This window comes from Protopterus annectens, chromosome 2.part0, assembly GCF_019279795.1.
Source record: "Protopterus annectens isolate FY-2018-M chromosome 2.part0, PAN1.0, whole genome shotgun sequence".
In the NCBI taxonomy this organism is placed as follows: Eukaryota; Metazoa; Chordata; order Ceratodontiformes; family Protopteridae; genus Protopterus; species Protopterus annectens.
In genome coordinates this window covers 1,808,748,628-1,808,773,638 of record NC_056728.1, presented here as the reverse complement: position 1 = coordinate 1,808,773,638, position 25,011 = coordinate 1,808,748,628, and the positions used below count along the sequence as shown (strand labels likewise).

Sequence of the window (25,011 nt, the reverse complement as noted above, 5' to 3'; positions counted from 1 at the left end):
GAACATAACCAGTAATAACCTAAAGAGACAGCATAACGCGGCACAAACAGCTTTCTACACAACACAAGCAATTTGTGCTGCAAAATGCACCAATCAGAAACATACTGCACAAGATATTTGCGCAACCCTGCAAACACATCATGATTTGGGTCTAGAAGCTGGACATAAAGGTTTGCAGCTGAAGCTGCACTGTACAGCTCCAGCTAGACTCACTTTTAGATCTTTGTAATTTTTTGAAGTGAAACACTAATGTACCAGCTACAAAGAGCTACCCAGTAGCAGCTGGCACCATCCCCTCCCCTCCTTCACTGGATATCAGAGCAATGTCAGGTTTCTGAGCCAAAAATGGATGGCTTAGCATACATAGCAGCAATCACCTTCCAAATCAAGGACTGCACATGAGAATCCCAGTGTAAATTTGTGTCTACCCAAAGCAGACGAACGCACAGCCATCATCACCTGCAACTTCCAAGGCACTGCATTTACATGCTGAGCTACATCAGTCATTGCTGAAACACCCATCAAAATCTACAAGTCATCACTGTACAATACCTTAAACCTCCTACAGAGGCAGTCCATGTAATATGTGCACATCATCCTTTAAGAGAATATCAGTGTTTCAGCTACATGGCTTATGAGCACACATATGTATATTTTACTACCTACATAGGCATGCTATGCATGTCTTTACTGGTATATTCAGGCTAATAAAGACAAACTCAACCAGCTGTAGACATGCCATGTTTCACCCTTTTTCTGTGCTTGTCAGTACAGTACAAGTACATCATTTCACACATTACCAAACTCCCAAGGCAAACAATTTAACAGTTGCGTACATGCACACACCACAAAGCAGGACTCTTTAGAGACCGTTTTTGAATTGCATTCTGTAATTCAGTATGGACATAGCAGCAGAAAGCTAGGAGAAGGTGAGGAGTTATGCGAGCTTCTGAATTTGGCCCAAAGCAAGCTGCAATTTCTTAAACAGCTACAGACAGAGGCTCCCATTAGTGACTAACACACACACTTGAGCTGAAATCATAAGATGAAATACAATTTTTATGGCACTACCAATTATGCCCTAAAGACGGCCAAGGCCAGCAGCAATATCATATCTGCTTGCGAGCAGGTTTCTAGTATATTACTTTGTCTAATGCTACCAACTATGCAACTAAAGACAGCCAAGACTGTAGCATCAACTTCTCTAGTGGCTTTAACCCTTTTCAAATAGCATAACCAGATGCGGGCACAGGTACTGAAACAGTAATGTAGTATGCATGCAACAATGTTTACAGCAATAAGACTGACATGCATTGAGGGTATCACAGTGAAAGGGATTCTACCCAGTGAGCAAAATCTTCCATCAAAAGACATTTAAATAGAAATCTTGAAGATTAACCAGATACTATTAAGCCCTTAGAAAAACTCCACCAAGAAAGAAAAAAGAACTAGGAAAAACGAAAACAAGACTCACAGAAGTATTCTAAAGAAGAACCACTAACATTCAACAGCTGTTGTCACTTTTCAACTGTACGAAAGATGCTACACAGGCAGCAATGTGGAATCTACATCTGAAATCCATTGCCTGCAAGCCTGCTGTGCAACACAGCAGGGGCACAGCTGATTCTAAATTATGACATCATTTGTCGGGGCCAGTCATCCCCAAGACTCCAGTGTAAGCAGATATATGAAAAATGTCTTCAGCACAGTATATTTAAATAAGACAGAAGTTAAGTGTTTGATGTTTCAATATCCTAAGGAAATGCACAATCAGTTGCTGAAACCACACAATTATTTTAAATGTAAAACAAATGTTCTAAATGAATTAATAGCATACATGAAACAAAGGCTGAATTATGTGAAACAGTGGATTAAGAATGCAATAAGCCAGAACAAGCCTGTGCAAAAAAGAGGTACAAATCAAAAAGGCTAAAAAATAAACTGCTGTAGAGTATTGAACCTGAACTGCATTATGTTAGTTATGCAGTTACAAAAGAACAGATTAAAAGCTCCACAAGTCTAAATTACTGCAAATTTGATTAACAAGTTATGCAAGATGAGAAAAGAATGTTCTTCCTGTTCTGTTGTTTTTTTAACCAGTATGTTAATTAGAAAGATAATAGTTCACACATTTGCTATCTGGAGTTTAGGAACTGCCTACACTCTGTATAAACAACCCATTAGCAGACTTTCAACTAGAGCTGTCAGTAGAGCCCAGGAAGTATAACACTATGTAGGGTATGAAAATGATACACCAGCATACAACAGATATGCAAATAATCACAAGTGGAGCTCCAAGATAGATCTGTGTAGTGGATGCAAACTGTTACACCTTATTTTGCAGCTCTTTATAACCACTCAAGCTCCTAGTGCTTAAAGGGCATACACCAAATCTTGTTACCCATGGCATTCCTATACCAGCTCTGAAAGACAAGAGCCACCCAAGGCTCAACCAAGGCATTGCACATACTAACAATTAAAATAAAATAAATAAACAAATACATACATAAATATAAAATGTCCTTACAGGGAGGTATGGCAACCACAGTGCAGCAGCAGGACTATCATATGGAGAGAGAGAGAGAGAATAACTGCAGAGGCCCTATTATAGCTCAACTGACATGGTAAGTAATCACATATATGCCCAAGGTGTCACTCCATCCACCCAACCACTGACTAGGTACAGATACATACTGACAATTAGGTGACAGTGACACAATAAGTACATAGATGTATTCCAGAAAATTGCACTAAAGGCAATCCAGAAAATTGCACAAAAGGCAATCCAGCACCACTGGAATTCCTCATCACCACAATCAACAGCCATAGAGCCTTCAGGTAACAAAAACAATGCAGTTTGTAATCCATGATAAAAGCCCTTTAGCCATTTTTAGAACCACTTTATCCATTTTATGACTATGGAATGCCAGGACATATTAGTACAAGAAACAGGTGACTAACAGAAATCAGTTACGGAAAGGAATTCCAAGGAGTGTGCACACACACACACACACACACACACACACACACACACACACACACACACACACACACACACACACACACACACGGCAAGGTGTTCCATCTGTATGCATATATGCACATAACCTGCTCTTAAGAAAGTAAACAAGAAGATACAATGGAGTCAACACAATGCAACACAATGCCATTCTAGTAAAGGTACAGATTATTTTCTTAAAAAAGCTACACACCTCCTGATTTGTCATGTCCCAATAAGGTCTCTCACCATTAGCCATTACTTCCCACATCACTATTCCATAACTCCAGATATCACTGGCAGATGTGAACTTCCTATAGGAGATAGCTTCTGGGGCTGTCCAACGTATTGGGATCTTGCCACCCTAAAAAAATAAATAAACAAATAAATCCAAACTGCCTTACCCTTCTTGTATGAACACATGATTATTAAAATGGACCATTTCAGACAAATAGAGGTGGATACTAACAAGTCAATGCAAAACAACCACAATCTAAGGAAATAAAATTACTTTTTTTTGCATGTACAGTGAAGTCATGATCCAAACTCTGTAGAACCTGCTTGTGAAAAAAATTGCTTTTTTAAAAGATATACTGCACATACACCTCTTGCTGTAGACAAGCATGTTCCAAAACCACACCCCTGAAAAAAAATCATCTCAGGTTTTAAGCTCACCATGTTAAAGACAGCAAAATATTTTTTTTTTGTCTGGAAACAACATTAAAGCAATGCAGTTGTCAAAAGCTATAAAATATGTGAAATGCAAACACTTTCTAGGATTCTCACTTCATTTATAGATACAACACAAAAGGACAAACAAGACAGGTGGTGGACATTTGTTTGTGTATAAACCAGATACCTTTCGTGTGACAGCTGCGTATACTGCAGCAGACTTCCTCTACGGAGACAAAAGAAAGCATTGCTGGTGTCAGCAAGCTGTCAGGAAAATGGCCACCATTCATTCATTCAACCAGAAGGAAACATGCATACATGTGTGTGTGTGTGTGTGTGTGTGTGTGTGTGTGTGTGTGTGTGTGTGTGTACGTGCAAGTGTTTGCAGGTTAAGATTAGCACAAGGCTAGGGATGGAAATAGATTAAGAGGTATGGGTACATTACTACACTAGATGTGGGAGCTACTGTCATGCAGTGGTACTGTTAGAGAAAGGGTTTTTTGTAAGATATGTGTAGAGTTGGAGTTAGGATTTACACACAGTAATTTCAAAAAATGATAAAGATAAATGACCCCATGTCATTACATCATTCACATTAGAAGCAACACCAATGTGCAACTAGCAAGTGATATTACCTTGATCTGCCAAATATGTTAAGGCATACTGGGGGAAACTGGTACCAAACAGCTACTTAACAGAAAACAGTCTTTCACGGGGAAGATTACATGAAATAGCACTGTGGAGTGACTATTCTTAACTAACCTCATCTAAAACTTTTGACAGGTGGCATCCTGTCAAGGCAAGTATGCACACCAGCACATTATAAACTAAAAGCTCCAAGGGCAGGGATACGACAGGCCCAAAAACACCAAAAGCACCTCTGTCAGTAATGACGGGCATACACTCCCATCACTTGCTCAGCTATGATGCTGTATGGATTCATTTTTAAAGCAGTTAATTATTCAAAAACTAAGGCTACAACTTACGAAAGGTTATTTTGGCAGTTAAGTGCAGAGGATTAAGGAATTCCCGTTCAGACTGAGGACAGCATTCACAAAAACCTCAGAACTACAAAAGTGGAACATACATAAAATCATCTTGAGTATCCCCCCTTATGCCAAGGTACAATGATGCCAGAATTCTACAATCATTTGCGATGCGAGGCATAGCCCAAACAGCATGTATTCACCTCATTGCAAAAATTGTTCAATGGCATTACGACAAATTTAGATATTTGCTAGAACTACATTTTTTTGTTAATAGTTGCAGGATTCTGTAGTAGGTCTTACACTTCCAACTGGGAACCAGATGAGGTCTATGAGGTAGGAATACGCCATTACCCTGTAGCCCTGGTTTGACTCTCAAAGCCTTAATTTGCCTGATATGCGACTCTGATCAAGCCATTTAACCAAAAAGCAGTTCCAGGTCTTCCCCAAATAGTCCTTTTCTAAAATTTGGTTAAGCTTAATGAAGTCAAGACCTAAGTCAGTGCTGAAAAACTGATTAATCTGGAAGACAAAGATTAGTACGAGAAAAAGAGACTGGCTTTACTAAAGACATCAAGACAGAACACTAGCACAGTTCTATACACTTACCTCAGTAGCTTTCAGTTTTCTCAGTTTGGACAAAGCCAGCAGAAGCTGCCAGAATACTCAACTTGCTAAACACATGAAATCTGTACAGAGAATGACAGAAAGGATAAGCACTTACACTAGTGGTATACGTCCCCTCTAGGTCATCTTCCAAGACTCTTGAAAGTCCAAAGTCGGAGACTTTGCACACTAGTTGACTATTAACTAGGATGTTACGGGCTGCAAGGTCCCGGTGCACATAGTTCATATCGGAGAGGTGTTTCATGCCAGCAGCAATCCCCCGCAGCATGCGAACGAGCTGAAGGGCACTAAACTCACCATCATGATCCTAATAAAATAAAAAAAATACTAATGCATTTATTCCAAATAACCAAAATGACATGTAACAGCTACCCAGTAGTACAATGTTACTTCTAATAACAAAACTTCTCAATGTAATACTCAAAAAGCGCTTGTATATGTTGCACAGCACAAAATATTGTGGTATACAGACTCCAAGAAATGGAGACTTTATTTTGGACACATCTAGTTTATCTTACATGATTTTAGTATCCACATAGCAAAATCATTAACCAGAAATGTGTACAACCAGGTTCACTCACATATTACCATGTAGTTACTGTGACCTCATCAGCTGCTTCACCATACATACTTTTATAGTAGCTTCTCTATTGCTACCACATCAGCTGCCAACAATGGAACTCTAAGGCAGGAGAAAACAGTGCATGTAACATAAGAACTTAAGTTAGTTATGTAAAGGGCTTTGTCCCTTAAGATAGTGCTCTTGGGCTCAGTTTGAAAAAGGTACATGAAAATCAGTTCTCTGTTCTGGTTACCACATTATAAATTTACTATATTATATACAACACAAAACAATTTCACATGCATCAAGAAAAATACACCCATCTTCATAAGCTACATTTCCATCTTCATAAGCTACATGTCAGACAAGTAAAAGGAAGATGAAAATGTAGACCAGCACTTGCAGAAATTAAGGCCATTTGAGACAAGGGTAACATTTTTTCTAATTACTAGTTTCTAGAACCATTTAAATCAATGTTCCCCCAATTCTAAAATCCACATATCATTCTGAGTTTAGGTTTCTAATCATTCCTTACCATTTCATGCCCATATACATCTAAGAGAATCTGTTGCAGGCTCAGATTTATTTTCAGACAAGGAACTGCAATGCTCTTTCATCCCTGCCTCTCATATTCAAGGTGCAACTTTACCCCCCAACTTGTTTGTGTTTTTGGCTTTTCCCAGTTAGGGGTCGCCACAATGGAACTCCGGTCCACTAATGATTGGCAGTAGATTTTTATGGTGCCAATTTGCCAGCCTGACACCCAACCTTCAACAAAGGCACGCTCATTCACGCATATCTTTCTAACGCCACTTGACCGTGGGGAGGACATGCAGAGTCCACACAGAAGGCACTCCATGTTCCAAGCACCTAGCCAACATGACCAGCACAAAGTTTTACTCATTTCAGCTTCAGTGACCTTAGTGTCGCAAACTCTTCCTTTCCTGCAACAGCATGCTAATATTATATATGTACCGAATACAAAGAGTCTTAAATAGGTCTTCCTTCTCCATATAAATAAGAATAAGGCTCCACTGACAAATTCAGTTGTGCAGAGGGCCAGAGAACTACACCCTAGTTACTTACCATTCTTACAAGAACCACTATCCTTCACAGCCCTCCCATCCACCTATCCATCCATCCACAATCCCTCCCGTGTGTCACTTCAATGGTGACAACAGTTCACATCACCAAGCGACTAGTCCTGCCCACAGTTGTTGACCATACCAAAAACACACCCACACACACACACACACACACACACACACACACACACACACACACACACACACACACACACACACACACACACACACACACTCTAGAGTATCCAATACAGTTATTGCATGTCTTTGGAATAGGACAGGAAACTGGTCCACCCCAGGAAAACCCACATGAACACAGGGAGGACATGAAAACTTTGCACAGAAGGCACCCCAGACAAGAATCGAACTGGAAAACTTCTTGCACACAGGGGGTTGGGAGGGTGGCCTAATGGTTAAGGTGTTTGCTTACAAACACAAGGTGCAGGGTTTGTGTCTCAAGGGATAATTGGCTAAGCTTAAAATGGCATGCAAGGGCAGTTAGCTTAGTACTAACTTATGAACCTATGAACCTATGTCCCCTACTCTCCAAGCACAGCCAAGCCTGTCTCACACTATGTAAGGCAGCAATTTTCTATAGAAAAATACCAGATATTAAATGCATGGCTACTAAAGAGTTTGTATTTTGCACTATAGCTATTAAGCAAAACTTTCTTACCCTTAAATATTTGTCCAGTGCACCATTTTCCATGAACTCCGTTATTATCATCAGTGGTTTATCTGCAAACAAAAAAGTGTGCAAGTTAAACATGCGAGACATCATGTAGCACTAGTCCGTTACTAGATAATACCACATTAAGAAAACAGAAGTGTTAATATAAACTACTATATAATATTTTAAACACATACAGAGAATATATACTAGCGGCTTACTACAAGGTAGAAGGCGTAGTAAAAGGAGAAGCATTCAAACAGTGTAACCCCACCATCTTAGTGTTTGTGTGCTAGCAGTTCTGCAGATGTGCAATATTTCCAGAACCTCCCTGCCTTAAGAAGTCAGTGAGCTAGTAAGTAAAAAAGCTGCTCAAGGAAGGATGAAAACAATGAAACTGCAATATCAAAGTGGTATTACAACTATAAGAAAGTACGAACAGCATTCAAACTGAAACATCTGTACATTTTTACACATACACAGAGAGAGAGACAGACAGACAAAGCTACAAACAGCTGGTAATCACACATTAAACAGACAAGTTACTAAAATAGGATATCTTGCAGATACTTACGCTTAGAAACCACTCCTTCAAGGTGAATGATGTTGGGATGGCTAAACTGACCCATAATGCTTGCCTCGCTTAAGAAGTCAATGCGCTGCTTCTCGGTGTAGCCTGCCTTCAGGGTTTTAATGGCCACTGTAACATCCTTCTTTGCAGGGTATTTAAGAATTCCTTTGTATACCTCTCCAAATTCTCCTGTTGAAAATGTGAGACAAGACAGGACTATGAGAAAAGTGAAGCAGCTAAAACTAAAAAAATAAACCAGACAGGTGTGTGTGTGTGTGTGTGTATTACATTAGCTCATGCACTTACAGTTATTCAAAAATAAACATGGAAAGATTGGTGGTAATGCTTTCTGGACACAATGCAGACTAAAACCATAGTTAGAAAAATTTAGAAAGGTTTAATAAATTACATATAATGCACCACACAGCATAAAGCACTTACTCACCGCTACTTGTTTTAATGTTCAAATGTTACTGTGTGAAAAAAATACCCAAGTGTAATACCCAAGTGCAACTTACAGAAATACAAATATGTCAATATTTATTTGGTGAAATACATGCATAGATACGTTCCCACCTACTCAGTGTCAGAATTGACAAATTATTTTACCTGAAAGATTCACATTTTTTTTTTATTTTTACAGAGTATTTGTCATTATATTTTATGCAAAATGTACAAAAATATATACCAAGATTTTTTTAAAGACAGAATAATCAGTTTAAAATCTATTTTGAAGTGCATTTGGCCAAGACCAGTGTAACAAATGGATTTCATATGAAAAATGTTTGTATACAAGGAGCACGGGGCAAAATCCCCATATTACTATCCCACTTACACTCCCCTAAGTAAACCAAATCTAAGGTAGCCATCATTCAATTAAATATGCTAGTGCTCAATGAATCCAGTATTGTACATGAATGAATAAAATGTATACTTTTATCACAGCATGAAGGCTTCTGTTATAGCTCTTATTGTTATTCTCTGGATGAATGAAATACACAAAATAATTCCTATCCTATGTCGTGCTCTTATCTACTTTTATTAAGCCATCTTTTTGGGGACTTCCATTTTGGCTTAGAAGAGAAAACAAAATACACACGCGCAAGCACACTCGCAAGCACACTGCCCACAATACAGCCAGGCACAAACAACTGCTACAAACACAAAGCCCTGGATACTACACCTTCTTGTAAAGTGCGACTGGGAAACAGTAGGTTAGTATTTTGTCCGAATAATGGATCTTTTAACATTAAAAAAAAAAAAAAAAAAAGAGAATAAGTTCAAAAGAATCAAAGTTCAGTGTATAAAGACCACTTCACCTGGAAGGCTATTTCTTGAGCATACAAACAGTTAAGGGTAGCCTAGTGATATGCTGCATACAGATCACAAAGTGGGAAAATAAAAGGCCACCTTGCAATTTATAATGGATGCTGAAATATGAAACTTGAAAAAGGGTAGCCACCAACCATATAGTTTTTACCCTCTGATACACATTTCTCTACTCAATTCATATTTAAACCAGCCTGCAGACAGTCATTTCTAAACCAGTTCAAGGATGTTAAAGCAGATCATTTAGGAGTACATGAATGGCCTGAATGAAACTCATGCATAGGGTGTTGCCAATTTGCTAGCTGACATCTCAGTTTGGAACTTGTTTGTCATGCTGCTGCTGCTACCAAATTTACCTCTGCTCCAATTATAATAAGAACTTATATGTTTGCAAACTGCATTTGCTTCAGTGCAACTGCCTGAATGCAACCGTACTGAACACAAGTGTTTGCCAGTGACAAAGGCAACTTTGACATCCCAACAGTGAATTTATGGAGCACACTGTACCTTTACTATGCAGTTTTAAAATAAATGACCACGCAGCCTTGGGTCCAACGGCAGCTGCCACTATACCTCATCACACCCCCGACTTTAATTAGGGGAACTTTTCTGCACAGTGGGTACAGCATCTCTTTATTCCAGTATCAGACATCTAAAGCAGAGACCAGGTTTTTAAAGGAGAGACTCGGGTAATTCAAAAGTGGCTGGTTTTGTTACTACAACAATATTACCTGACCATCTGCAGAGCAAGGCTATATCTGGTTATTTTACAGTTTTTTCCCATTTTGCATTGAAGAGTCTGAATTAATTTGTACTCATCATTAAAAAAAAAAAATCCAAAATACACCAGGCAAATAACTGGATCTCTCTGTGAAGCTTAGCTTGCATCTGAAATGGATACTATGGAACACCAGCATCAGACAAGCAGGTAAAAGTACATTTTTCATTTACCCTCTCCTGCAATTAAGACCATGAATTTTGGCATTTACTTTATGGAGGGCAGCAAAGTTAGTGTCTGCGTCATGGGTATACCAAATAAACTGACAGTTTACAATGATCAGACAGATGTTGCAAAGCCAGGTGGATGCCATCTGCACAAAAATGCTATCCTCGCAAAGAGACCACATGGGACATAGGAGGACATTATTTGCTTTGAGTGGGAACCTACACTTTTTGCAGCCCTTCAAGTGATATTTTTTTCCACGAGTCAGTGGTTGCATTGCACAATTTACTTTGGGATCTACTGCACAATATTTATTTCCCCTCCTATCTCTAGTTGTGGTCAATGTGGCAAACTGTGGTTTGTCAAACAAAATTCCCATTCCTTCGATTTCAATATGACAAGTGCTGATGTGCTGTAGCACGCAGAAGTCAAGTCTGACATACTGCGAGAACATATACAGAGTACAGACTTGTACATGACGTTATTAGCTTTAGTTTCACTACAGAATCTCATTTCAGGAACAATCCTTACACCACTACACAGCGATAACCTCCTCCCACTATGCGACTGAAACTGGAGCAAAACAAAAACAAAACAATGCGAATAATGACAGCCAAATGGCAAAAAAGTGACAGCACTAAACACTTGGCAAAAAGCAATGCATTTACAGTCTGTGGTACACAGCATCATTAGTGCAGTTCAGAGTACACGTGTGTGTCTATCCACTCTACTCAAAGTTAGTTATCGCTAATGGTTCTGCACAATTCTGTAATCAACAGTACAATAAACCACTCATTCATAATTGCTACACTTTGTGCTCCATTAAACCAGGTTTACTTTGTCACAAGTTATTTTCTACAACACAAATAGAAGTGTTGGGAAATCAACTCCTGGTTTTGTTAACTTATATAGGCACAAAATGTAACAAGTTACTGAGAACTGTGCAGTGATCATTAAACAATCTATATCAAACCAATGACAGCACAAATAACTTGTTTAATCAGTCCCTGGCCACCGGGAATGGCACATTAACACAACTTGAGAACACTGGGCTAACATTGTTCATACTGTTTATGAGAATCAGATGCAAGTCAGGTGTATGCAACGCAGCAATTAAATTTCTCTGCCCAGCATATAATGCTACCTACTTAACATACAAAAAAGTAATCTAAATTACTTGGAAAATTATGTTACACAATATACTAACAGAGTGCACTGCAAATACCAATTCCACAAAATAAGATTTATGCCTTATTCAGTCATGGTACGTGGTTACTCCACAGAGCTAGCATTCCCTACAGGCCTGCCAACATCTGTAGAATAACAGTAAGCCACAGCATGACATCATATCTGATTTGACATCATCAAACCCAGAACACAGCACACAGGAGCTAAAAGCACTACTTTCCCCGGAGATAAATACTGGCTTCCATTTTACTCCAATTCCACACATGGTTGTGGTGAGGCTGATTGTGGGTACAGAGACATTAATGACAAGGTTAGAAATGACTGGTGTGGTTAAACAATCTGATACTCTTTCAATCCCAGATGTTCCATCTGCATAACACTTCCTTCCTCACCATCAAAAAGCAGTCTATATTACAATGCTACCAACATTTCTAATGCCTTGATGCCTCCAGCCAGAGGACAGGAGGAAAAGTGGCTATTTTTAGAGCACACCACCCTCTATATGACACTATGAAACAGATGGAGAGAAAAAAGCAACTTGTAAACTAAAGTGAATTTGTCTCATCTGTTCATAGTAAGCATACTGCTTACTATTTAATTCCAGCCAAAGGAACCAAGCCTTTGTAGAGGAATGCAGGCTACCAATTAAAATAAAAAAGCAGTTAATTTTGATAACATGAAAAGCAGACAGGCAGGGTGGGTTGAACAGTCTTTCAGTCTGCTGTCCCAAGACTGCGTTCCTGCCAAGTGCCTCTACATGCAGTAGTATCTTATGCCCAGGTTAAAGTCCATTCCTGTACAACTTTTTCAGTGAAGAACTTCTTAAATCTAGAACAGTACTATGAGAACAGAGTCTCATGAGGGCAATCAGTCAAACAGACAGGTTTTAGCAGTGGCATTAAAATATGCAATATTTCCTGCTAAAATATGTCACACAAGAATGCCATGGACAAGACTGGAGAACCAAGCAACCGATCATATATTTTTCAGTGGTCTCCAAGGTACCCCCCCAACACATACAAAAAAAAAAAAATAAAATATAAAATATAAACTATATACAATTGCTATTTATGACTTTGGTGTAAGGTGACAGCTTTGATCCAGAAAAACGTCTTGCACTATGAAACACAGCATACACGTTATCACTAGGAAACGCAGCATACACGTTATCACTAGGAAACGCAGCATACACGTTATCACTAGGAAACACAGCATACACTATCACTAGGAAACACAGCATACACTATCACTAGGAAACACAGCATACACTATCACTAGGAAACACAGCATACACTATCACTAGGAAACACAGCATACACTATCACTAGGAAACACAGCTTACACGTTATCACTATGAAACGCAGCTTACACGTTATCACTATGAAACATAGCTTACACTTTATCACTATGAAACATAGCTTACACTTTATCACTATGAAACATAGCTTACACGTTATCACTATGAAACGCAGCATACACGTTATCACTATGAAACATATATCACTATGAAACGTAGCATACACGTTATCACTATGAAACACAGCATACACCATCACTATGAAACATAGCATACACGTTATCACTATGAAACGCAGCATACACGTTATCACTATGAAACGCAGCATACACGTTATCACTATGAAACGCAGCATACACGTTATCACTATGAAACACAGCATACACGTTATCACTATGAAACACAGCATACACGTTATCACTATGAAACACAGCATACACGTTATCACTATGAAACGCAGCATACACATTATCAAAAGGTTTGCATGTCAGTTCTTTACAAATAAGCAGCATGAAAACTGCTGTGTCCGTTTGCAGTCCCATTATATTGGTGCTGCTGCTATAAATAAATATCCATATAAAATTCAACGGGCACAGGAACCGCTTTGCCTTTATTCTGCATATTTTATACTCCATCAATGTGAAGAAAGTCAATTTAACATGGTAAAATATTCCCAACAAACATGGAATGTTTTCTCTTTGTATTTAAGGAGTAGAGAAGGCATATAAGACTTATTGGGAGCAAATCAGAAACAATGCAAAATTATTAGCACTACATTGTCTCTTTAATTTAGATTTTTTTAAAGTTCCTATGTGCATATTCCTGTTTGCAATGCTGTGCAAGTTGATGGATTTGGTCCAATCCTCCCAACCTTGATGCAAAAGACATTTTTGCTACAGTTCTGTAGTTTTGTGTCACAAGTGTGGCCCTCTTACAAACAGATTTCTATCATACAAGTTATGTGGTAGCAGTGCATAGAAAGCCATACATTGTGGGGTCCATCAATTGTGCATGTATTTTGGTTCTTAACTTACCAGGCTGCATTAAGTCCTCACTACCCTAACTTGAAATCAGACTTGTTGAGCAAGCATAACCTTGGCAGTAAAGCTTAGACAAACTCATTGCTGCCAAGTGAAGTTTCTTAATCTGGACCTGCATTATCAAGCAAAGTTAAAAGGCACAGCATAATTATCTTTTTTTTTTTTTTTTTTTTTTTTTTTAAAAAGGGAGGTGCTAGGACATTACTTTACAACTTTCACTACATGACTTAATAATAAACAAGCCTAGGTCACAAAAAAAAAAAAAAAAAAAAGACACCACAGAAGGAGTTCGAAGCTTAAAGCTTAAAAAAAATAAATAAATTAAAAAAAATAACAAACACTAAAGCTTGAATGAAAGAATGCTTTAGTGTTTCAAGGGAGGGAAAAATACCTTGGTTTACCTGCCTTGTGCTCAGTTACTGCATTTGCACTGATTTAGACTAAAATACGCCCACAATATATTATATTATTCTACACATGTATATATAAAATATACATACAGACATTATGTACACACATCCTAGATAAAACACAAGATAGAAAATTAGCCTCAAAACAAATTCTGCTTATCTAGCCCATACACAGAACAACCAGAAACATTTCTTGACAGAACAGCTCTAGTTTTAACAAAGGAAAGGAATATTACAAAGTGCATTTAAATACAGGCTCCACATCAAGAAATTTAACTGACCAAAAACACAGAAAATTAAATAGCTACTGTGTAGTATCCTTCTCAAATGGACATGTATTTTGGAAAATGGAAAGTTTAACGTGGTCAAGTGAATACATGTTTGTATTACACAGATACATGAAAAGTACACTTGTGCTGTTTACTAAGGGCAAAATTCCACTGTGTGCAATCAAACTTTATACTGAAGCTGTGGCAGGGTATGCACTGCTGATGTTCATAGCAGGTAAAGTAACAGTCAAAACCATAAAACTGTAGCAGTAAACAATGGTTAAATTACAGCGGATGCACACTGTACTACAACTCAGTTCAGTTTAAAATGGCCAGTATCTACACGCAAAGAAGCATTATGACCCTCCTCTTCCAGGCTACTGCTTATTCAGAGAGCAAGAAACCAAACATGCTAGTGTGGATAAAGTCTTCCAAGTTCTCCAAAAGTAAAAGCAGAAGAAAGTGCTTACCAGCTCCAATAACCTTTTGCTTGGTGACATAGGAAGGATTTATCTCAGTGGTGAACTTCAACATTGCTTGATTAGGGTCTTCATATGTATGAGGATCTACATAGGTCTTCAGAGGCTTCAACTGATCTGATGGGGAGGAATACAAGCAGAGGACACATCGTTTACATTTACTGCATAATTACTAAAATGCCATTACCCTGAAAGTCAAAATATGAAATAGTTATTGCTGGTAAACATAGCCCGGGGTATGTGCAATACCATTCCTCTAAGCTATGTGGCTCAAATCTATGTACATGAACTAGTTTAAGAAGAGGCTATTTAAAACTCTTTGGTGCTGCGCTGTATGGAAGTTCTGGTAGGTGATTAAAATCACAAGAAAAAATGAAGCAGCTGTGGAACTGAAGCGTGACTTAAATTACTTTGAAGACCTGCATTACATTTATCTATTTTATTTATATTTGTTTCCCAGAGTAGTGCATGGGTCTAAACGGACCATTTGCAGACACAGCCTGGATGAACAGGATCACATAGCAGACGAATGCTCTGTCTGCAGATTTTAAACTGGACTGCATTCAGTGCTGTGCTCTCAGACTACTAATTTTAAAAATGCTCATACTCTCTATTCAGATCCACCTGCAAATAGTTCAGAATTCTTTTCGTTGAAGTGGACTGAGGGAATGAAGTGCCCTGTCCGTTGAAGTGGACTAAGGGAATGAAGTGCCCTGTCCGTTGAAATGGACTGAGGGAATGAAGTGCCCTGTCTGTGGCATGAGAATAAGGAGAACTGGCACAATATCTACTTACTCACAACAAGGCTTCAACTCTCAGGCATTAAACAAATTCCACATAACGTTCAATTAAGGACAATTCCCATGAAACTGTAATCCACATTCTTTTGTGAAAATGACTTGGAACAGAGCACATCAGTTTCTGTGCAAATGTAGAAAACACAGCATTCTGGTCCCTGTTTCCTTAATGTGAAAATGACATGAGAATGGTCTAAACACTTACCAGATTTGGAGAAGTAAATGTCTTCAGCATCATGCCTTGCATGGGGACCACTTCTCCTGTAACAGAAAAACAATTAGAACAGACTGAATTACAAGGGAATTTAAAATTTCTTCAAAATTCTCGATTCTTAGTCCTACAAGAGAAACAAGAAGTGTGTATGGCAAGCCAGCACACAAACCCAGAGCATAGCAACTCCCATTTCTAAAAACACTGTAATGCTACCGGGGATAAATTCAACCTACCAGCAGCCCCAATTGTATGCTGCAGCCCCAATTGTATGCTGCACCCACATCACCTAATATCTTCAAACATCAGATACAAAGTCTTCTCACAAAGGTGGAGGACTGCCACAGTTTGGATCCCATTCAGATAAGTGTCACAAAAAACATAGAATCCACCTCCCTTCTCCTTAAAGTAAATGCCGATAACAGGCAAAGCACTCTTTTAACCTCCATTCTATCAACTACCAAGAAGCATCATCAGTTAAGTGCTCCTGTGGAAAGTTCCAATTGACAGCTGGCCAAAGGGAGTAGGGAGGTAGTGACACACTATTAATGCCTCAATCTACCTCTGCCTAGATTAACGTTATACAAAAACTTCTTCAGCATCATTTAACATTGTTCATATTTTGTCTTAATGGATTTGCAAAATAAATTATATTCCATACGTTTCTCCTAGCAGTGCCCTCCTAACCCCTCTTCTGCCACAGGACAATTTAACATTTTGAAAGTCTGCAGTAAAAATATTTCCTTCCTTGTGCCAAGATCTGCCACATAACACAAGCACTCAGGTCACTCCAAAGCAAGTACAAATATGACTCCGTCATTGTCCATGCTGGTGTGAATGACCTGAGACGTACCTCTCTGGATTACATTTATTTTATTTTATTTTATTTTACATTTGTTGACCGGGCTAGTCTAGCTGGATACATATCCTTTTTCAGTAGAGGCCCGAGGAGAAAAGCTCCAATAAAGAGAAAAATAACACACTACAATTAGTTAGAGGTACAACATTATAAGGATAACAAATCAATATGACATCAATATATACATGGTAGAAGAAAAAAATGCTAAGCTAAGGAGGTGACAGGACAAGCTAATGTGGTATGAGGACATGGGTACAGGTGTGGTAAGTCAAATGGTAGAGAAGAGCTTTTGAGTGAGAAGAGTGAAGGGAACTATGAAACCTATAGGAATTAGTCTGGGTTTAGACATGGGCACAACCAGTGGGACTTTAAGTATTCTCTGAGACTGTTTTTGAATTGGTTAAGTGATGGCACGAGTCTAAGGTAGTTAGGAAGGGAGTTCCAATGCTTTCCAATAGAGTTCGCATAAAGAGCGTCGCCGCCCAAGTTATTAGATTTGATGGTTGATACTTGGTTACTATTTGAAGACCTAAGGGAACTTAAGTTGGTGTATGGGGTCAGGATTTTACTCAGTGAGGGGGTTTTGTCTGGTTGATTTATAATTTTAAATGCTTCGGTGAGTTGATTGAATTTAAGAAGATTGGGCAGTTCTAGCCAGCCTAGTTTCCTGAGGTTGAGGCAATGGTGGGTGCGATAGGGTGTTCCTGTAATAAATCTAGCAATATGGTGGTAGGTGGTAGAAAATTTATTGAGCTCACGTTTATTGAGGAAGGAAAATATAGAGAGACATAGAGGAGCTCTCTGATCATGTGGCCCAGGCCGGTATGACCCTGACCTTGAGTAGCATCTTACCCTCACCAAGAATGATACCACAGTATAAAGACAAAATGATCAATTTCAACAACTGGCTAAAGTATTGGTGTCACTCAAAGGGGATCCAGTGTCAGTCAGCCTGGGATGACATGCTTGACAAGCAACGTTGCTTCGCTAGGGACGGCTTGCACCTGTCACCCCTGGGTTTTCGAATACTGGCCAAGGCTCTTGCCACCCCCATAGTGCCTTTTTTAGGCAAGGCTCAAAAGACAAATCCACCTCCTTAGACAACACAAGGAAAAAGAAACTAAGGGTAATGCTGCTCAACGCCAGAAGTCTAAACCTCAAGATGCATGCACTCGAGGCTCTCCTCAGTATGGAGAATATAGATATCTGTGCAGTAAACAGTAACCTGGTTCAAAGCTCCCAAGAGCACCCCAGCACTACCAGGCTACCTCATACCATGCTTTTCGGCCCCAAAACTTGGACTGAAACACAAGAGGAGGGGGGAGTATCCATATTCATCAAAGATACCCATACCTCAAGGCTAGTGGCACTGCACGAAGCATCTGAGACCATCCATGTGCAACTAACAGTGAGCGAAACTGCCTTCCAGTTTGTAGCCTGCTACAGAACACCCTCCCAAACTCAGGAACCCCACTCGGCTTTCCTGAAGACACTGGAGAATATGAAGGTCTCTCCAAACACCATTATATTGGGTGACTAACTACCCAAACAGACTGGGAGCACTACTCAAGCCCCAACACCCTAGCCCAATGGTTCCTAGAATTTATAAACTCAAATGCTATGGAACAAATGGTCACCACTCCACAAGAGGGGAAAACATATTGGACCTGATCATCACCAACATGGGGACTCTATGTTCCATACCAGAGGTACACCACTCATTGGTAAGATCTGACCATAAATTAATCACTATGGACATCCATATCCCGTCCCCACCCCCAGCAAAGGAAACCATGGTCAAAAACTTCTCAAAAACAAACTTCCCACTTCTCAAAACCGAGGTGGAATCCTTCAAAGCCCCAGGGCCAGTGGAAAACACGGCCCAAACCGCAGAATCCTTTACAAACGCATTCTATGGATACCTACAGGAATGCATGGATCGTACTATCCCAAATAAAACCAAGACACACTCCTCCAAAGGCAGGAGACCTGTCTGGTGGACCCCAGCCATAAATAAGCTGTACAACAGAAGGAGGAAGCTACTACATGATAGAGCAAAATCCCGGAAAGAGAAGGCAACTCTGATCAGTACTAGCAAGAAACTACGATCCCTCATAAAATCATCTAAGGCTAGCTTTGAAAGAAAAATTGCACAAGACACAAAAAATAATCACAAGGCTTTCTTTAGTTATCTCAGAAACCTGGGTGGAAACTCCCAGATATGCTCTAAGTTAGTGCAAAATGACAAAAAATACACTGAACCCACGGACATTGCCAACATCCTGGCAGACAGGTTCAGTGCAAACTTCTCCCCCCCCCCCAAATGAGCAAATGACTATCCCAACAGAGTGTAGCCTCCCTGACATCACAGATGCACAGGTGAGAGCTGCCCTCTCCAAAGCAAAAAACACAGCATCAATGAGACCGGACGGTGTCGTGGGCTGCGTTTTACATGAGCTCCAAAAGAATTGAACCCTCACTTAAAATCACTGTTCAGTCTCAGCCTTACAACTGGATATGTACCCAAAGAATGGCGTACTGCAACAGTGGTCCCATTCCATAAAGGTGGTGCCACAACAGACCCTGGAAACTATAGTCCTACAAGCCTAACTAGCCTGGTCTGCAAAGCTATGGAGCGTATCATGGAACTCATAAACAAAGACATTGGGAACCACCAAACACTGGATCCTACCCAATTCGGCTTTAAGGGCAGATCTTGCCTCTTGAACCTGGTCAATTTCTTTGAAACAGTCACCAAGGCCACAGACAAAGTGAAGGTAGTCCACACAGCCTACCTTGACCTTGCAAAAGCCTTCGACACAATACCCCACTCGGGCATCATAAATAAGCTCACCAGCTTAAATATCAACCCCTATGTCACAAGATGGGTTGCAAACTGGCTTAGGGATAGAACCCACATGGTCAGAATTGCAGGTGCCATGTCAGACTCTAAACCAGTTACAAGTGGCGTCCCACAAGGCTCAGTCCTGGGACCTCTCTTGTTCGGTATATATTTCTCTGAGGTACAGGCTAACACAGGAGGACTATGGCTGACAAAGTTTGCAGATAACAGCAAACTGGGGGCCATAATCGACTCGCTGGCTGACACAAGCATCCTCCAAAAATGTCTCACAGAAACAGATAACTGGTGCCAGAGCCATGGCCTAAAGCTAAATGCCAAAAAGTGCATAGTCATCCCCTTTGGGAAAAACAAAGTGCCCACAAATTACCACATAGGTGGTAATCCATTAAGTACGGAAGTAGTAATTAGGGATTTGGGGACCCAAGTAGATTGCAATCTCTCCTTTGACAATCACATTGCCAAAGTGGTTAGAAAGACATTCTATATAGCCCACCTTATCAAGAAGGGGTTCACATCTAGATCAAGAGAGGTCATTGTGCCCCTCTACTCATCAGACCCATAACTGAATACAATGCCCCATTTGGGATGTACCTTACCAGACACCTGCTACAACTAGAAAGAACCCAAAAGTACCTTACCAAGAGGATCAAGGGACTCAAACAAACAGATGGCCTACGCAGTTAGCCTAAAGAAACTCCAGCTCTACTCAGTTGCTTACCATCTACTCAGAGGCGATCTGTGCCGGACATATAAAGCCATGTCCAACCCAGAATTAAATGGACATGCTCCACCTCAATAAATCCAAATCCATGAGAACTACACGCTCCAGTGACTTAAACCTCAGCACAGAAATAAATAGAACATGCTGGAGGGACAGATTCATATCCCAGAGGTTCCCCTCACTCTGGAACAAAATCCCAATTCAAGTCAGACAAAGCCCCTCAATGACCCTCTTCAAGAAGAATCTTGACGTTTGGATAGGAGATTGTAAATTTACCCCTGGGATAGAAGATTGTAAATTTGCCCCTGGGGTCTCTTCTGTGTCACTGCTAGACAGAGGCATGGTAAACTAACCTTAAATGGGCTATCTTCTGTGACCTACTATACAGAGGCACAGTCAACTAATCTAAGAAGGGTGGCGAAAGCTAAACATACTCTGGCTAGGCTTGTAAATGCCCTATGGCAGATAGCCTAGTATCAACCTATGAACCTATGATATGGCTAAAAAGGGCCTCTAGATAATAAATTATAACAAATTTATTTGAGCATAAAAATCCTGCAGTCCACAGTAAGTCATTAACTAGTGTATCTGCTAAGATGGGGAGCAACACAAATGAATAGAACAGAAGTTCTAATGCATTCCTGGGTGCTTTCACTAGACTAGAAGTTGACATTTACTGAACCAGGCTGGCTGCAAGTAGCAAGTCTTCTCCCTACACCAAACCTTTAATTAGAACAGGTTAAAACATAATAAATATAAAAGTAATGCGTTCTTTTGGAATATATTACTTATGCCTGATCGTTCATCTGACAAAGGTCTGAACCCTAAGTGGCACACCACAATTGAAGAAAATAAAATGCCACAAATGCTTTCACACTACAAAAGAAAAAGATCTTCAACCAGAAACAGGGTGCACCTGACTTGAAGGATAAAGATTAAACAAAGAGTTAACAAATTAACCTACCTGCCCATTAAATTTAATTAAGTAATGAAACTTTCACCTCAGAAATGCTTGCTGAGGACCTACCAGTTAGGTTTCCAACCAGAAGCTGTAACAATATGCACACAAAAGCTGCTTACAACTGTCCCATGGTTGGGAGGCAGTCTAGCCACTCACCCCCAACCCACATATCCCCACAAAAATTTAAGTTTCTACAACTGCATAACCCACTGAATTAAGGCATATATTAAATGTTTATTTAGCTCACAAAAGCACAACTCAGATTACTGTCGCTGGGACAAAGCCGTGCACCATCGAAGACACTGCTCTACAATGCCGTGTGCACCAAAGACACTGCTCTACAATGCCGTGCACCACTGAAGACACTGCTCTACAATGCCGTGCACCACTGAAGACATTGCTCTAGAATCTAACATTTCTTAACTGGTAGCAGTGCAATGCAGTAGGTACTGTTCTAGCTTCCCAGATGGATCCACCAGCTGTAGCATAAGGGTCACTACTGCATAACTACTCCTTGAAGGGGTATGAAAAAACAAACTTACTGCACACTCCACATTCTCTACTTCTGAAAACTGGGAGTAGTCTCAATTATTTAAAATCAGGTAATGCAGCTCTATTTTGGAGAATGGTTGTGGTTTTGGGTCCATCTGCATTCCATCTCCTGATCAGCATCACAAGGTAAAGTCATGGCTGTGACTGCAGATTAGAATGTGAAGTAGTTGTTGTGCAGGCGAGCACAGGATATGAAAAAAAAAATGGTTTCATGTGGAAAAACTGATTACTTTCCGTACTGCACAAGAGAAACGCCACACACACACACACACACACACACACACACACACACACACACACACACACACACAAAAACATTACAAATCTCAACCCATTTTCCCTTAATGATACTCACCTGTGCCGAAGATACAGCACAGCGCAGCCAACTACAAGTAGGAGTAAGATGCTTGTCACCACCCCTCCAATAACAGCAGATGTATTCAAGCCACCAGTGTGTGCTGAAAATAGAAAAAATGAAGAGCTCAAAACAAGCAATTTAAAGTTACCATCTACAATTACCAGCTAACAATGCATAAAAAGAATTAAAGTTGCCGATTTAAGAATTTGTGCGACAGATAAGGAATCATATTGAAGATTCGGTCACAATGCATCAGAGCCTATTAATTCCATTGCAGGTACAGCAACCCTGATCTACCCAAAGCAGAAAATGCTCACGACTCCAGTTCCCTCCACCCTCTCTCAGCCTTAAATAATGGGCTGAACAGCTCTCATGAAGAGGGTAGAGAGAAAAAATATCAGGCACTCACAGCTCTTAGAGATCTGAACACTACAGAAGTCAAATCACATACAATCAGACCTCCCCAGTCCTGCAAACAGGACTGGTACAAATGGAGCATTTCAGAATCTATTAAAAATAGCAAAAAATATGCAAGTTAATACTGAAGTCTTTTTGCAATGCTAAAAGCTTTTGACAGTTCAAATGTGCGTTTGGAAAGGGAGGGGGGTAAACCAATAAAAATCTTACCAGCATCATCAGTTCGAAACTCATGTTCATTACTGTAACCCCCAGGACCCTCTGCAGTTAGTGCTTGCACTCTAAACAAATACATAGTTCCTGGAGAAAGATTTGGAACAGTCACAGAGTTATGTTCACTGCGCAAGACTGTGTAGCTGCTGTCATCCTCCTGGTAAATTAAAAAACAGTAAAATCAGACTCTCACGTAATGGGGGGGGGGTCGACAAAATGTGACAAAGAACGTGGTTTTGCAGAACTGCAAGTCTCACACTGGTACTATTTTCTACAGAAAAAAATTGTTTTTTTACAGATACGAACTAGGATACAATTAATGCAAGCATGTTTTAAATTTTGCAAACATGTATTTTTCAGTAGCCCTTGGCAATGCTTCAGCGTTTCTGCCCTGTTCTTTCTGGGACAAGCTGCTCACCTTTTTGCGGTATATTACTTCATACTGAGAAACTCTATGCGACTGTCGCTGGGTGATGTGCCAGATTAAAGTCAGACTGTTTTCACTTTTACCCTCAACAGAAATAGATGTAACTTTAGGAGGTTCTGCAAGTGGAAGAAAAATGGTAGCGGTCAGTTAAAACAGGCTTACGAAACAACAACCACAGCATGAAATGATGCAAGCATTACTACGGTATTTCCCCAGAAATAATTCACCTCATGGTTAGGTTGTCCTGGAATGGCAGCAGTAAGAAAGACAAAAAATTACACAAAATGGCTACAATGGAAGACCACATTATTTTTCTACTATTTTATAGATCAAAAGGTCTTAAGCTTGATAAAAGTTTGACCCAAAAAAACAAAGGAGAATGATGGGGAAAGCAACGGATTAGTTCATTGATTTAAAAAAAGCATTTAACATTTTATATGCCAGGAGCACAGTTATATCAAATTGATGTTAATATAATAAAACGCAGCACCTGCCATCCACTTGTTCCACACCAACAGCAAACATTTACATCTCCTAAAGTACCATAGACCGCTAGAGAAAACAGCCAGCATAGTATATCCTATATAAAAGTACTAAGAACTCACAGAGCACATTAAGTAGTAGCAATTGACCTGAAGTACCACATTTTAAAATGTGTGAATAGCTTAAACGCAGCAAGAAATTGTGAGCTGGAATTTTTAACAAAAATGCAATGGTCACATTTATGCAAAGATGTAATTTGTAACCCCAGGCTAATCCATAAAATGATTCATGCAGACCAGTGTAACAACCATATTAGCAAAAATAAACTCTTTTTTTGTTGTTTAAGTATGCTTTACATCAAGACAATCAATTGTTACCATATTACAAGAAAAGTATAAGTTCAATCCTGGGCCTTGTGTAATTCATCTAGTTAAAATAATTAACAGGGATTTCTTATTCCCAAACTTCTTTAAAAGTTTCAAATCAGAATTACCTGATGGACGAGAAGAGCTCTGCATTATAAACAAACAGCGTACAATAAAACGCATCAGTTGCTTACTAACTGCATCAGATACAGAATCGAGGTGTTGCATTGTAAGCTCACTCAAATGTAACTAGGGATGAAGGCCACGCACTCCTAAATACAGACACGAGACCATTGATTTTAGGTTGAGCACATACCCCTCCAACAATCAATGAAACACTTCAAGCATCCAAGTGCTACAACTACCAGCCCCACCCTCTAACGTGAAGAAGTTCTATTCCAGCCAAGCTTTTAAAATGGAAAACACCAATGGATAACACCAAAGTGCTTTTGCCAGATGTAAACAAAAGCACAGGTTTCCTGCTTGCACCGATTTCTGCAGGGGGGAAGAGGACATTGCTTCAAAACATTCACATCCTTCAGTGATTCAAGGTCTGATCTACCTAGCTACAAAACCAACAAATGTCACACTGGGCACAGACAGCACAGTCATCTTTTACAAGTGTCCATTTTTTAAATTGCAGACACCTTTAACTTTA

The 25,011-nt window shown here is 39.7% G+C and overlaps 1 protein-coding gene across 1 annotated transcript in view; it reads right to left on the bottom strand.

Moving 5' to 3' along the window:
* Positions 1-25,011, bottom strand: part of EPHA2 (EPH receptor A2) — an 82,289-nt gene that overhangs the window by 11,620 nt on the left and 45,658 nt on the right. Inside the window, exons 6-14 of the mRNA XM_044061847.1 lie at positions 23,497-23,621; positions 23,076-23,235; positions 22,446-22,548; positions 16,129-16,184; positions 15,118-15,243; positions 8,175-8,360; positions 7,607-7,668; positions 5,381-5,590; positions 3,213-3,362 (exon numbers count right to left, since the gene is read on the bottom strand). Coding sequence (XP_043917782.1) covers positions 3,213-3,362; positions 5,381-5,590; positions 7,607-7,668; positions 8,175-8,360; positions 15,118-15,243; positions 16,129-16,184; positions 22,446-22,548; positions 23,076-23,235; positions 23,497-23,621 — 1,178 coding nt within the window. The remainder of the gene's footprint in view (positions 1-3,212; positions 3,363-5,380; positions 5,591-7,606; positions 7,669-8,174; positions 8,361-15,117; positions 15,244-16,128; positions 16,185-22,445; positions 22,549-23,075; positions 23,236-23,496; positions 23,622-25,011) is intronic.